The sequence below is a fragment of the Megalopta genalis genome, chromosome 7 (genome assembly GCF_051020955.1).
Source record: "Megalopta genalis isolate 19385.01 chromosome 7, iyMegGena1_principal, whole genome shotgun sequence".
Lineage (NCBI taxonomy): Eukaryota > Metazoa > Arthropoda > Insecta > Hymenoptera > Halictidae > Megalopta > Megalopta genalis.
In genome coordinates this window covers 17,086,517-17,102,132 of record NC_135019.1, presented here as the reverse complement: position 1 = coordinate 17,102,132, position 15,616 = coordinate 17,086,517, and the positions used below count along the sequence as shown (strand labels likewise).

General features: G+C 45.1%; 1 protein-coding gene across 12 annotated transcripts in view; it reads left to right on the top strand.

The window, feature by feature from the left end:
- LOC117221585 (serine/threonine-protein kinase MARK2) overlaps nucleotides 1-15,616 on the top strand; it is a 135,380-nt gene that overhangs the window by 29,024 nt on the left and 90,740 nt on the right. The window contains exons 1-2 of one of the 12 annotated variants that reach the window (XM_033472659.2): nucleotides 982-1,217; nucleotides 13,182-14,168. The exons of 7 other annotated variants lie outside the window; for them this stretch is intronic. In XM_033472659.2, the coding sequence (XP_033328550.1) occupies nucleotides 13,743-14,168 (426 nt within the window). In that variant the 5' untranslated portion in view covers nucleotides 982-1,217; nucleotides 13,182-13,742. Of the gene's footprint in view, nucleotides 1-981; nucleotides 1,371-7,475; nucleotides 7,756-13,181; nucleotides 14,169-15,616 lie in introns of those variants that run through there. 4 more of the 12 variants (XM_033472662.2, XM_033472663.2, XM_033472664.2 and 1 more) reach the window with 4 other exon arrangements.

Sequence of the window (15,616 nt, the reverse complement as noted above, 5' to 3'; positions counted from 1 at the left end):
CTTCGTCAACCGAAAGATTGCTCGTTGTAAAACGAAAATCAAATATTCAACTTTTCATCAAATGCTTGTCAACTTACACGTTTTCTGGCATTTGAAACATTTCAATATGCCATAATATTATTTCCATTTGTATTATTATTCTATATTATTATTATTATTACTACTATTATCATTATTAGCACTATTGTTATTATTATGTTGAGCTTCATTATTATTATTATTACTCTTATCATTATTAGTACTATTGTTATTATTATGTTGAGCTTTATTATTATTATTATCACTATTATCATTATTAGTATTATTGTTGTTATTATGTCGAACTTTCTAAGAAAAATTAAAATAGCGTCTGCCATGCTTCTGCATAATAGATGGAAATGCTAATACTACACTAATAAATGGAAATAAATGGAGAAACTATTATCATTATTAGCACTATTGTTATTATTACGTTGAGCTTTATTATTATTACTATTATCATTATTAGCACTATTGTTATTATTATGTTGAGCTTTATTATTATTATTATTATTACTATTACCATTATTAGTATTATTGTTATTATCATGTCGAACTTTCTCAGAAAAATAAAAATGGCGTCTGCCATGCTCCTGCAAAATAAATGGAAATGAAAACGCCTGGATGGTCGGAGCATCGTTTTCGCGATTGACCGGGCAAGCTCATCGAGCGATCGATCCCCGAAACGCGACCGTACAGAGAGAGCCCGGCGCGCCCTTAGGGAGGAATTGGACGGTTCGCGAACGCTGTTGCGCTCCCGACACGTTCCGACGCGTTCCGACGCGTTCCTACGCGTACCCATACGTGCCCATGCGTGGCCGCGTCAACCTCCGAGAGAGAAAGAGAGAGAGAGAGAGAGACCGAGAGAGGAGAGCGCTCTCTCGCGCGCGTGCGACTACGGGAGGAGGAGAAGGAGTTGTAGGAGGGTGGGAAGGAGGGCCGAGTGGTCGCGACGAGATCCTCCAGTGCGAAAGAGCTGGGCACACGAGCGGAGCTCGCTTGTCCTCGTGGTTCGCGCTCAGTTGGTACGAGACTCGCGATCGAGCAGCACGTTCGTTCGACCCGTTCGCGAGTCTCTTCTCGACCCAGCGTATCGATCGCGATCCGACCGCGCCGCGATCGTTAATCAATCGCGTCCGAGATCGAACGAGCCCCGCGTTGCGGCCCCCTCGATCGCGACCGATCTGCGGCCGATCCAGGTAAACGAAGGAACAGCAGAAGGAGCACGTGGCGACGCCGGCTCCCAAAGTGTGCCAGGATATTTTCGGGGGAACACCGTCGGGTCCCGCGAAGTGTTGTTCTATCGGCGACAAGCGCGAGCCTTTACGGGGACTGTGATTGCGCGTGCGTGCGTATGTATGCATATATATACGTATATATGTATTTGCATATATATGTATTCTCATATATATATGTGTACGTGTGTATGTGTGTGTGTGCGACTGTGTTTGTCAGCGAATCAACGGTTTTGTCACGCGCATCGCCGTGGAAGGTAGTTTTCTTGCTCCCGCTACTCCCACTCCCCTCTCTCAATCGCTCCCTCTCTCTCTCTCTCTCTCTCTCTCTCTCTCTCTCTCTCTCTCTTTCTCTACACCATGGATCTAGGAAATTTGGAGACGGCTGAGATCTTTGATGGATTATGATTCGCGTGAGTCAGCTAAGAGTTCTCCCAAACCTCTTTCTCTCTCTCGCTCTCTGCGATGGATCTAGGAAGATTTCAGAGCCTGCAGTGTGTGATCTCCGACGAGATTTTTATTCGTCGCTGATCGACGACTCGTAAACATGCCCGTAAGTGATCGCGAACCGCTGAACAGGAAACCATACGCCGTTTCTGCGCTCTCGGCTACGCGTATGGCGCGTTTTTAATATAATTTTACCATCTGGAATTTAGCTCACAATGTTTGCGACAGATCTCTCGGTATCAATGTTATGTAGCTTTGGTCTTTTTGGTTAAAAAAGTGTACATAAATAAATTAAATTAAATTGAATCGAATTGAATCGAATCACAAATTAATGCAATGAAAAATATTTATCGGTGTATCGTCGCGTGCCGGTCCGATCGATTTTGACGCGCCGTTGATCGCGCGGCTCGCGCGTAAACCGCCGTGGAATTTTTTTTCCAGCTTGTTTGCAGCGTTTTAATTAATCGTTGCGCCGGCCGGGTAATCGCCGAGATTCCGCGGATTAGATCGGATCGATGCTTGTATGTACCCCGATCGCCGTGCGTGCGAACTGTCGGTACACGTATATTGGGTCAACGGGTTCGCCGCCTGGATCGTTTACGTTTACGTTTCGAATCGATTTCATGTTTGCTCGGCGTTGCAAAAATTGCGAAAATATCCTGGCCGGATTCGCAGATCGCCTGCATTATAAATAGCGTGGACGCGTCGCTAATAGAATCCCCGCACGAATATAGGCTTTCCTACGTCGGCTTATTAAAAATCGTTACGATAGCCCGAGCCGCGCCTCCTAGGAACTCTCGGTGAGAAATCGTTCTCCTTTGTAATCTATGTATATTCTTAATATTTCAACGGGTCGAGCTTCTTTGTGTCGGGAAGGACAGAAAGCGATAACCGTCGAACAGGCGAGAGTAAAGTGACATATGGTAAACAGTAGAATTCGTTACGATGGAAAAAGACAGAATGAAGAAATAGAACGTCCGAAGTTGCAAAATCATTGCTATTATCCTACTTTGATAAATTAGTTACACGGGTGTCGTAACGCGCGCAAGACCGAGCTCTTAAATTTGCGAAGAGAAGGACTGGAAACATGAAAATATTCGCTATACCGATTAGCCGTGATTAATTCGCTAAGATTATCCGCTGGTTTATACAATTATTAATGCCGTCCAATGAAATTCCACGGCTGGAAGAGCGAGCGTTTTCGAAGTGATCGTGTTGTGATACATATAAACAAAACATTTGCTAAATCTTGCACGAAACCGAACTCCCGATAACATTGTTGCAATTGTCTTCCTTCGATTAACTCATTTCGTCCAATTAATTTTGTCGAATCGAATTTCTCCGATTACTAATTTTCTTCAATTAATTTTCTCCAATTCAGTTTTCACCGATCGATTACGTTCGATTAAATTTTCTCGGAATAGAATCGGTCGCGACGCATCGATTTCGATGCAGCAATTTCAAAACGACTGTTCCAACGAGCCGCGACACGTATCGCGCACAGTTTGCACGGCCAAATGGGGCATTCGGAACGAGTAAACTCGTCAACAGGTAGTAGCGCACGATACGCCGAGTCGCTTCGTCATCGGTCAACAACGCGTTAATTTCTTACGGGTCTCGCACGGCCGAGCGGCACGCTGGAACACAGAGAGGCATCGATTTCCATCGCGTCCCAGAATTTTCCGTTTCGTGGGCAACGCAGGTTATCGGTTCGAACTGTCAGTGGCTCTTGAACCATTGCGAACGATAGGTGATATCTCTGCGTTGTGGCACCGTGCGCGCGGACGCGTCGCCTCGCCTCGTGTCGCGTCGCGTTTTAATTTGCAGTCCGTCGTCGACGCAACAGGTACACCACGACGCGTCGCGCACCCATGGCGTCGTCGTCGACGACGACGGAGTTTTTCGGGCCACCGGGTGGTCCGTCTGCTCTTTTCTTCTTCATTTTCTCGCCGGTTCGGCGATTCCCTCTCTAAACGACGCACAGTGCGACCGTCCGGAACAAAAATTATAACATCCAAACTAATCAATTTTCAACCAAAATAATCTCAATAATCTGCCGAAAAAATCTTTCTGCACATAGAGAAAGATGCAACGATTTTTGCATAAAAGAATTATATGATCTCGTAAGAAAACTTCGTCTCACCTTTATTTTTTTTTATTTTTTTTATCGGATAGAAACTTTCACGCAGATTTTTTCGCGAATTTTGCGTCAGTGCCAGGAAATGGACGCACAGGGCGACGCTGAAATCTTGTTTGTTTTCGTTCGCGTTCCGTTTCTACGACGCCGCAGATTAACGTAATCGTTCCGAGGCGGAATCTGACGAAACCGGTCTTCGATAACGTCGACGGAGAGCTGCACCGGCGGAATTGCGCGATTGATCGGCGGCCCTCGAGTATTCCAGCAACTACGAGAATCGTTTGTAAACTGTTTATACCCGGCGCACGTTTCTACTCGCTACGCTGCAACAACTTCGAGGCGGCACGAGCGAAGCTACGACTCCATTGTTTCGAGCTACGTCGGCTCGAGACGCACGGATCGAGACTTCGAATCGCGTCGCGCTGTGGCACGGAAACTCGCTCGTTGTGGCTAGAATTCAATTTTTCAAGTTGAACGCGCCGAGAAGATTTATCTTTCGAATCTTATCCACGGAAAGAGTCTCTTTCCAGATCACTCGGCAGCGTTGGCGAGACTTTTTAGATATTTCCGATGAACTGACAACAAAATTTTGTTTGCGATGAAAGTTTGTCGGTATTCGATTTTCCATAAACTCCAATATAAAAAATTAAAGGAAGCTTTTTTTTGTGTAATGAATTGGAGATCGTCGATATTCTTCGAATGTTAATGCTACGCTGAAATAATGCTGAAAGAATTTTGGCCAATTTTGGAGCACTGTGCGACCGCGTCACATGCTTACTTTTCGCTTATTTTCAGACGGCTGCGTTTTTAATCGTTTCTTTGGACGTTGATTGCGCTGTTTTTAAATGCTTATCGGAGTAAGCCGCCGATGTCATTCGCTGTAAACGTCTGCAGACGTTTGCGTGCGGTAAAAGCAAACAAAGTGAACTCAGCTCCGCGGTATTATTTTGATTTTTCAATCGTCGAGTTATCGATATTTCGAGTATCGTGATACTATACGATTTGATACTATACGATTTGATACTATACGATTTGATACTATACGATTTGATACTATACGATTTGATACTATACGATTTGATACTACACGATTTGATACTATTGGGTTGGCAACTAAGTAATTGCCGATTTGTTCAATGAAATAAAAAATTTTGTTTACTTGGAACGAAGTTTAATCTGTAATGTATTTTCCATTTTGTTCGATGACCTTTTGCCATCTCTCCGACAACTTGAAAATTCCACGCTCGTAGAAAGTCTGATCCTTTTCGGCCAAAAACTGAGTTAAGTGAGATTTTACAGCGTCATCGTCGTTAAAAGTTTTACCACGAAGGGAGTTGTCCAGGGATCGAAATAAGTGGTAATCCGATGGCGCGAGATCAGGGCTATATGGTGGGTGTAACATCGATTCCCAACCAATATCCATCAATTTTTGCCGAGTGGACAAAGACGTGTGCATTGTCCTGGTGGAAAATGACACCTTTACGATTGACCAATTCTGCTCGCTTTTCCTTGACCGCTGCATTCAATTTGTCCAGTTGCTAACATTCACGGATAATAAAAAATAACATAATAATAATAATAATAATAATAATAATAATAATAATAATAATAATAATAATAATAATAATAATTTTATAATATAACATTTACGGATATCATAAAAATGGGAGTGAGAGACATCTATAACTGAAATCGGCAATTACTCAGTTGCCAATCCAATAGTACGATTTGATACTATGCTAGTTTGAATCGGCGTGCCAGCAAAAATGTGCACTTTGTAGCTCCGATTTACATAATTATTCCATTTACGTGTTTCGTCCGAGCGTGTCTCGTTAAGAACATGTTACACAGTTCCTGTTGCTCGTCAATTCATTGAGCAAATAAACTTTTTGTTACTGTAGCGCGGTATCTGGTTCTGAAATGCTACAATTCATAAGAACCGTGATTTTGTAACACGCCGGTTACATAATACATGAATATGGAAATTCGCTGCATACGTAATCTGCAAGATTTATAATCCGGTTAGCGAACGGGCAAATTCTATGTTTGCTTCGAGCGTATGTCTCGAAGCATCGTTCCGGGCGAAATTTTCGATGATCCATCCCATCGATTGGTCGACCTTCGGACTGCGGTTACCGGGTCGTTTTGACCCAGCGCGTACTTTTAATCGTCGTCCAATTGCTCGATTCACGGAAATGAAATGAAAGATGTTACGGAAACGGTGTAAAGCGAGGATATGGTTTTGTAAAATCGTGGCTCCTGAGCAAAGATAAATACCCAATACGATACAAATTAACCCCTTAACGCACAGTTGTTTTCGAAAAAAACCGGCCAAAAAGAATCAATTTTGATGATATACTGCGCTTCTGTCCCATGGAAAAAGGCTATATTTTATTCTTGAATAAATAAATGTTATAGCTTACAATCCCATGATAAATGATAAATATCAATAAAGCGATGTTTTTTCTTTGCTTTCACATCGTTATTTTCAATTCTAATCTTCAATTATATTTGTGTGTGAAAGATTATAGCAGCATAAAATACAACGCCGCTCGAATTGTCTCGAGTGTGCACAGTTTGGCCTGTTTAGCGCGCTCGAATTAACTCGAGCGTACAAATTAAGGGGTTAAATAAAATAAATAGGAAGAACGGAAAGAACACGATCTCCCAGAAGAAGAATCCGCGAAAATATATTCTGCAAAATTAACGAGTGAAATGATTGGACTTAGACTTAGTCTAGATTAGTCGTCGATTGTACAGTTGTTCAAACGGTCCTTCGAGTTCCAAAAAAAAAAGGATCCAGATTTCCTAGACTTTGCCGGAAGCCTTTCTTCTCCGCTTAGCCACGAGACAAAGGAAGAAACGTCGAAGCTCCGGCACCATTGAAAAACAATAGCCGGTTCACCGGCAACAACTCGGCCGTGTAACGCGAATTTCTAAACGACGTTGCGCAAACAACGTCGTTGCGGGGTTGAAAACTGCGTCTCGAAGTCGACGGCCGTTCGAAGCTATAAAAGGTCCCCGGGCGTTCTTCTCGGCGTGGATTTCTTCTGGCCGGGTTTCTGGGAACGCGTTAGCGTGGCCGTTGGGAAAGTGGTTAACCGTTCGGCAGGCCGCAAACCGGCGATAGCCGGTCTCTCGCGGCCGCCGGAGCGTGCGTCACACAGTCGAAACGCGCAATCCCCGTTTCGCCTGGTCTATATAGGCCTAAGGTTACGTGCCTGTCCGCGTATCGAAGAACTGGCCTAATTCGTTTAACTTAACGACATTAGGAAGTCGCGCGGTCTCGCTCCCGCCACCGAGAGAGCCCAGCACGATTCCACGTCGCGGCGGCGTTCACGGCGAAACGCCAGAATTCCACCGTCACGGTTCTTTCGTGCCGCGACGCGAAGTGTCCGGTATTTTCGGGGTCGCGAGTGCGGTTCGCGACGCGTGGGCGGACGGACCTCGTACACGACGAGATGCGAACGGGGTACGCCGCGGTGCCGACGAAGTGGCCGACGATCGCGGGACGTCCCACGTTGTCGATGGAACCGGGTCTTTTATTATGCGAGACCGCTTCGTTACGGTAAACCCGTGGAATTGCTCGAATTGCGCGACGGGGGGCCAGGATCGCCGCGCAGATTTCCGTCCAGATTGGGAGCGTGTAGCGTTTCTCAGTGCCGGCTGGTTGCGCGAAATCACGTTTTCACGTTTCCGGATTCGGATTCACGTTCGGAGGAACCGATCGAACGTTTCTTCGGCACGGTCGGCTCTAGAAAGAAGAAAGAGCGCGCAAGAACGCTGGAGAACGCGTAGGAATAAACAGTGGATCTTTGAGAGGAAATTTCTGTTGGAACGTTTAAGAGTAGAACTAACAAAATCAGTCGAAGTGATTCTTTTCTTTTACGGTTCCCGATATTGCGATCACGTTTCCAGGTGAAACTTTCAAATAAACTTCTTTATTCGTGCACATGATACAGTAATGTCTCTCTAATTGACGCTCGGATTGTCCACAGAAATGGACAATTTGGGAAGAGGAGATGCGATTATTCGAGCCTCGCGGTTCGTTTTCATGGTTACGAATTGTCAAGAAATATAAAAACGAGCCGCAAGGTTCGAATAATCGTATCTTCTCTTTCTAAATTATCCATTTTAGTGGACAATCTAAGCGTCAGTTAGGGAGACATTACTGTAAATAGAATAGTTACCAAAACATACTACAGTAATGTCTCCCTAATTGACGCTAAGATTGCCAACAGAAATGGACAATTTGGGAAGAGGAGACACGATTATTCGAGCTTTATGGTTTGTTTTTATAGTAACGAATTGTCAACGATTATAAAAACGAGCTGCAAGACTCGAATATAATCGTGTCTCCTCTTCCCAAGTTGTCCAGTTTTGTGCACAGTCTGAGCGTCAGTTAGGGAGACATTACTGTAAATAGAATAGTTACCAAAACATATTACAGTAATGTCTCCCTAACTGACGCTTGGATCGCGTACAAAAATGGACAGTTTGGGAAGAGGAGATGCGATTATTCGAGCCTCGCGGTTCGTTTTCATGGTTACGAATTGTCAAGAAATATAAAAACGAGCCGCAAGGCTCGAATAATCGTCCATTTTTGTACGCGATCCGAGCGTCAGTTAGGGAGACATTACTGTATAACGATAACTAGACCGCGGATTTTATGCATTTACAATGAAACGAATAGGCGAGACAAAAAAATACTGAACAACTTAATCAACGTTATCGCGCTATTCTCGACCCGGTACAATTATTAAAAGAAGCGGTCCGTTCTTATTAAAATTCTGATTCACGGAATCCACGCGGACAATTTCTATTTCGCATAAAGCTCCGCAGGTCTAATGATAAATTTAGACGTATTTGCATTACGTTTTTTCTATTCCATTATCTTTCCTGTCTCTATTGCACCAGTCGCTCGCCGGCTTGCCGTTTTAAAAACTGATCTGGCCTTTACGTATCGTCGTCTTTAATTTACTTCTACGCACGATGAACAATTTAATGGAAGAAATTAACACAACAAACGCAGTAAATTCTCCCTGATTGTCCTTCAACTTGTATACAAAAGTTTGGGAAGTGGAGATACGATTATTCGAACCCCGCTCCTCGTTTTTATAATTGTTGACGATCGGCTACCATAAGTTTAGATAAATCCAATCTTGCCTACGTTGCGAAACGATCACGCGTCGATCTCGTTAAGAGCTCGGTAGTTCTCGCGTTAATGAATCACAAGAAGATTTGGATTGCTAATTAGTAGGATTGTTGTTGTCGCGCGCACACGTTGTTCCTGTGCTTATTTTCCCTCGCACGTGCCGCGAACGTGTAAAATTCCGCAGTCTACTTACGCGGGGGTTGCCATCAGCGTTTTTCCTCTGCAATTCGACGTTTGGATTTTCTCCAGCTAGCATATACAACCGTTCGGGGAACACCGCGACGTGCTTTAGGTTCTCGTTTGAAACGACCGAGACGCGTGGGTGAACGGGAACAACGGGAACAGGCAGGAGGATCCTACAGCGATCGCCGCGAATCGGTCGGGTAGACGCGGGGAATAATTTTGCGGCGTCGTTTCGCATTGGCGCAATGGATTTCGCTCGCATGGTGCAACGCGAACCGTACAACGTGTCGCCTTTTATGTAAGATGCAAAGACTGAATGTTAACGCGCACGTCGGGAACGGTAAAATATTTTCTTGCTACGCGGGCTCGTTTCGACGGCCGCGTTGTTTCCACTCGGTATTCATTTATTTTTATTGCTCGTTACCGGACTCGGCGTGCCTTTACAAATTCGCGACACTTTCCGATAAGTGGAAACGCGGTTGAAATAGTGTCGCGGATACGAATAACATCGACGCGGCTAACGCTGTTAAAACGTTAAAAGAGACAAGCGAGGCGAACGATAAGGTTACTGTAAATTGGCTTAACGCGATATTATCATAAAGACAAAGGTCAAAAAACGATGCAATACTAAATCCTTCTTTCTTGCAACGAGGAAAATGTGACTCGCGCTGCTAACTTTCACGTAAATGCGTAAAATCCGCGATCTAGTTATTAAGAAACATATACATGGTGTACTAAAAATGCCTCGCAATCCGAAAGTGACGGGTTTCTCGGGTCATTTGAAGCAACTTCTTCCTTTACAAAAATTTTCTCCGAGGCATCGTTAACGAGTTATCAACGAAAAACAGTAACCAATGAGAGGCTAGCTCAGCTGGCGCGAGGCGACCGAGCCAATGAGTGGGACTGGGCTTCGTGCGCTGGTTCGCTGGGCCGTCTCGCGTCAGTCGTACTCGATTCTTATTGGTCACTGTTTTTCGTTAATAACTCGTTAATGGTGCCCCGGCGAAAATTGTTGTAAAGGAAGAAGTTGCTTCAAATGATCCGAGGAACCCGCCATTTTCGGTTTGCGAGACATTTTTTGAACACCCTGTATTTTCCTTTGGTTCCATCCGGAAAATACCATTCGTACCTTTCTTTTTTTCTTCTCATTACTCTCACAATAGATCACCGAACGAAAAACATTCATGCACGTTCCTCGATCCTGTCGCAAACCGTTCCATAATAATTTCAGAAGAAGAACGACCGGCATAATTTCGCGAGAAAGAGATCGCGAGGATCGCCTAACGATTCTAAACCACCGAATCGCAAGCCGCCGAGCATCGAGCTATTTATAGAAGGGCGGCGAACCACCACTCGAAGGCCCAAAAAAAAAAAATGAAACGCGGCCACGCGCGCACAGGCCCTCGCATCTTGGTCCGCGCGAGGCCGAGCAGATTATTCTGCGCTGAACTCGAACGGAAATTGCGGCAGATGCCGTTTGCGCTTGATTCCAGTCAATGACAGGTGGTTCGCTTAAACGGATCCCGGGCGTAAGTGGATCCGTCTCTCTTTCTCGATATGAAATCTCCCATTATCCGTGGCGGTTAGCTCCGATCGCTTCTGGTTGCGTAACTCCTCGTAGAATCTTGGCCGGCTAATAAGGCGAGGAGGCAAGGACGGATGATCGCTGGATTATCGAACGTTTCGCGATTCTTGCGTCACCGCCGCGATACACCCACACGACAAAACCCGATCCGTCGTCCGTGTCCGTCTCTTTCTCTACACCCTCGCCGACCTCTACGCCCTCTTCTCTCCGCCCGTGTTTACCCTCGCCGCGCGTCGCGTCGCCTCGCCTCGCGATAATTTTACTCGCTGAATCCTCGAGCGTCCCTTGGCGGTCTCCCTTGTGGATTACGCTGTCGATCGATAGTCAGCGCGTGCACAACCTTTCGCTAACCAGAGGAGAGAGACCACCGGCGCGATATACTGCTCAAGGAACTCGAGCAGAAACTCGCTCGCGCCCCTAGCTTTCACAGCGTTTAGGGTCGACGATCTCCATCGGTGCTAGGCCCAGCGAGCTGCATCCAGAATAATCTGGACGAACGGCGGCCTTGATCCTAGATCCGGTCCGCTAGACGAAAGATAGGACTGCGGAGCCGGTTACCGTGTGTGTGCCGACCGATCGCTGCGCGTTTCGTTTCGTTTCGTTTCTTTTCAGGCTCAATTAACTCTGGACTCATCGAGCGAAATCGAGTTAATAAATTAGTTTCATATTTATCGAGTGAGATCGAGTCGAAAAATTAATTTCGTATTTCTACCGAGCGAGATCGAGCTAAAAAATTAACTTTATGTTTATCGAGCTAAAAACGTTAACCTTGTGTTTATCGAATAAGGGGTAGCAAATTTTGTTTATTCAAAGATAAAGAAAATAAAAGTATGAAAAACTATAGGTGGTTTCATTCGACGAACATACTGCACGAAAGAATTATAGAAATAGAAAGATTTTGGATAAAAATTGGCCAACTTCGACTGTAAAATGATAACACCGTGAAAAGTCATCGTAGGAAATAATAAATTAGTTTCATATTTATCGAGTGAGATCGAGTCGAAAAATTAATTTCGTATTTCTACCGAGCGAGATCGAGCTAAAAAATTAACTTTATATTTATCGAGCTAAAAACGTTAACCTTGTGTTTATCGAATAAGGGGTAGCAAATTTTGTTTATTCAAAGATAAAGAAAAGGAAAGTATGAGAAACTGTAGGTGGTTTCATTCGACGAACATACTGCTCGAAAGAATTATAGAAGTAGAAAGATTTTGGATAAAAATTGGCCAACTTCGACTGTAAAACGATAACACTGCGAAAAATCATCGTAGGATGATGATACTTGTTTTCTTTCTTAACCGTTTGGCTGCCGACGTATTTTTTCGGACATACGCCAAAACTGCGGCACTAATTGCGCGTGTATGGGAACAAATGTAAAACACTTTTCATACAATAAACTCGCTATCGCTTTGCAACAACAAAGATTAAAAAATATCACTTATTTACATAAATTTGTTTTGATCAATTTTGTGAATAAAATTGGTAATAAGCACAAATTCTAGTGATTTAGAGCAGCGTTATTACGTTCTCCGCAGTTTTGGCATAAAAAAGAAAACAGGACCGCTATCGCGCTCTTCGCATTTTTGGCACAACATAAGAAGAGCGCGATAGCGCTCCTCAGAAGTCAAACGGTTAACACTAAACCTACCAAGCAGTAATACTAACTGGCATGTACTGCTTCGCAAAAGTGAGAAGACCGAATTTATTTAGGATTTGTAAAGTTTTTTATTATAAAACTTGCTCCAATAATATAACTTATTATATCAAAATAAGAAAGTGGTCACTTTGACCGCGGCAGCTTTAGTGTCAAATAAAAGTGATCATCCCACGGTAACCGGCTCCGCTCTACCCCGATACGCAAGATGCCACTTACACCAGTGCCCTAAAAATGAACGAATTCGCATAGCAATTGTCAGCAAGGTTCTCTCGATCGACAACGATCGATCGGCAACGATTTCGTTTCGCAACAGCGTCCAATTAGGCCAACGGCGTAACCTGGTCCGCGTGGAGGTTCCCTATCGCGAATCCCTTAAAACGCCGGCCAGCTGAAAGTCGAGACTCTCGCGAGAGGAGTAAAAAAGAAAAGATCGGCGTGTTCCACCTGCCGCGGCGCAACACCTGCGCCGCGTGCCGCGTCGCGTCGCGGTGTTATTCGGTTCCCCGGTTCCTCGGGCAGCGAATCTCGGGGCGAGTCTCGGCAGCCGAAGCACCAAGAAAAAGACAAGTCGAGAAGCTGAAAAAGAGAGAAAGGGTAGCAGAGAGAGAGAGAGAAAGAGAGAGTATGTGTGTGTGTGAGAGAGAGGGGAGGGACTGGGGGTAGTGGGATACGGTTGGATGTTTCGGGCCCCGAAAACTGTTGGCCGCGCAGCCACTCCCGGCTCCGCCGGTCCGTTGTTCAAACGATCTTTCTTTTACTCGCAGAAACCCCGCTGCGATCCACACGCTAGCGTGTCAGTGAGACTGTGCTCGATTCCGCGTGGAAAGTGCGAGTCGACGGTGCGAGAACGATAAGAGAGTTCGCGAGGAGAGCCAGCTTGCGATCGCGATCGCCTGCATCGGCGGCGAGCGCCTCAAGATCTCCGAAGAATCTCGAGCCGATTAGATTGTTAGAAGAGAGAGAGAGAGACCGATTAGAATTAGAAGAAAGACCGAAATAGATATTAGAAGAGGACCATCGGATCGCAAGGGGAGATCCGAGGGCGGTCGAAGCTGCGGAGAACGGCGAAAACATCGAGGCCGGAAGATAGACAGATCTTCCCCGACGGATCTTAAGTCTCGGAACCGTGAAACGTTCGTTCGAGAGACACCACGGAGCCGTAAGAAACTTGCCGAAGACCGGTCGATCTACTCGGAGAGCAGATCCGACTTCGTTGATTGTCTTCCAGTTTGAAAAGAGGACACGGAGTAAATCTGGCGGTGCTGAGCGACGAAGACCGGTCGGAAGAGGTCGAAGTTCGGTTTCCCGGTTCTCGGGTGGCTGGCATGTACGTGACCGAGACGGGCGGTCACAAAGTGGCACCGATGCCCGCCGCCAAGGCGAAGATGCTCGATTACAAACCGATCAACGATCCCAGCGATCGCGGGGGCGGCGGCGGCGGCGGCGGAGGCGGCGGCGGCGGATCGCATCTCGCCGCCACCGTGAAGAACACGTTCCGGCGCCTCCTTCGGCGCACCAAAAGCCATCGGGACCCGCCCTCGACGATACCCGCGACGATACACGGCACCGGGACACCCCGATCCATCAACGGCACTCCCGCGAACAACGCGGTTACCGTCAGGAACAAGCCGAACAACGCGAACGACCCGATCGCTAGGAGATCACAGCCTCCCCTCCCGCCGTCTAACTCGCAGCACCCGGTCAGAACCAGTTGCAGCAAACGACAGACCAGGCCGAGGGTATCATTGCAGGTAAGCGAGATTGTTGCCCCAGGCGTTCGAGGACTAACCCTTACGGTAACGCCGGTCGGCGAGATCTTTTCTCGGATGCCCGACGACGGTCCTTTGTGCGAGCTGCTCTCGCGGGTCTCCGAAGCAAGTTTCCACACGGTTGTTTCGTAACAGAGTTGGGCAAAATTTTATATTCGGACGACGACGGATAAGAGAGATTGCGTAACGATTCACATTTTATTCGACGCCGTCGAGCGAACCGTCCCCCGATCGAATGGGAATTTATCCGAACGAGATTTCGTTCGAGTAAGAGAATCTACTCGTGCAGGAATTCGTAGGGATAATTAATCGGCTTGGAAATAATCCAGTAAAAATGATAGAATATAAAGCGTTTTCTTTTGCTGTCGATTATCGATTTATTCATTACGTATTGCTTTTCTCGAGTGTCGCATCGATCCCGGATGTATTCGCGTAAATATGTTCTTATAAAATTACGTAAAGGCAAAAACAATCGACGATTATTCGCATCGTTATTCGAATAATTTTGCAATCTCTATTCGAACGATTTAATCGAATGAATAGATAGAATAAAGAATTATTCGAATAAATAGATGGAATAACGAATTATTCGAATAAATAAACGGAATAAAGAATTAGAAAAAAAGAAATAATTCAGACAATTATCTCAGATAAATATTTATTCCAAACAGTTCGAACAATGCCCAACCCTGATCCGCAGTAGTTTTGTTCGCCGCTCGGAAAAGCGTCCGTTTTTCGCTTAACAATATTTCCGAACATATTTTTAGTTCGATCAGATTCCTTGATCTTCTTATTGCGACCAATTGAAAAGCCTTGAATTTCAATCAACGCCAAGAAGCTGGTGCAACTCGGTCGATGTCGTTCAAGCGTTAACAAAGTAGCGACACGTGGATCTTCACTTCGTGAGAATCGTAAAACTTGTTCGAAGACAGTGTGTTCTCGCGTGGTTGGTTCGTTGCGAAATAATGGGAGTGGAGGGCGATGCCCGGCGCGACTCTACGGAGGAATAACTGTACTTACACGCGTTTGCGCGTTTATGAGCAAAAGCGAGCAGTTTTCCTTGCGCGAATCTTCTCGCGCGAGTAGTTGTTTCGCGCGGTCGTATAGTAGTTTCGAAATGAAAAATGGTAGAATCGCCGATGGCCGATAGCACGATCGGAGGATAGTTCGCAGTTAACCGTTTGCGTACCACGAGCCATTTTTGCGCTCTTCAGATTGTGTGTCGAGAAAAGCCAGGCCATTTGGCCGAAACAGACGTTACCTATTCTTAATTAATAGTATATATATTTCTATTTTTATAATTATATATATAATAATAATAACATAATGTATATTATATTATAATTATAAATATAATATTTATTATAATATAATATAAATATAATATTTATATATATTATATAACATAAATTTATATTAAATTATATTAT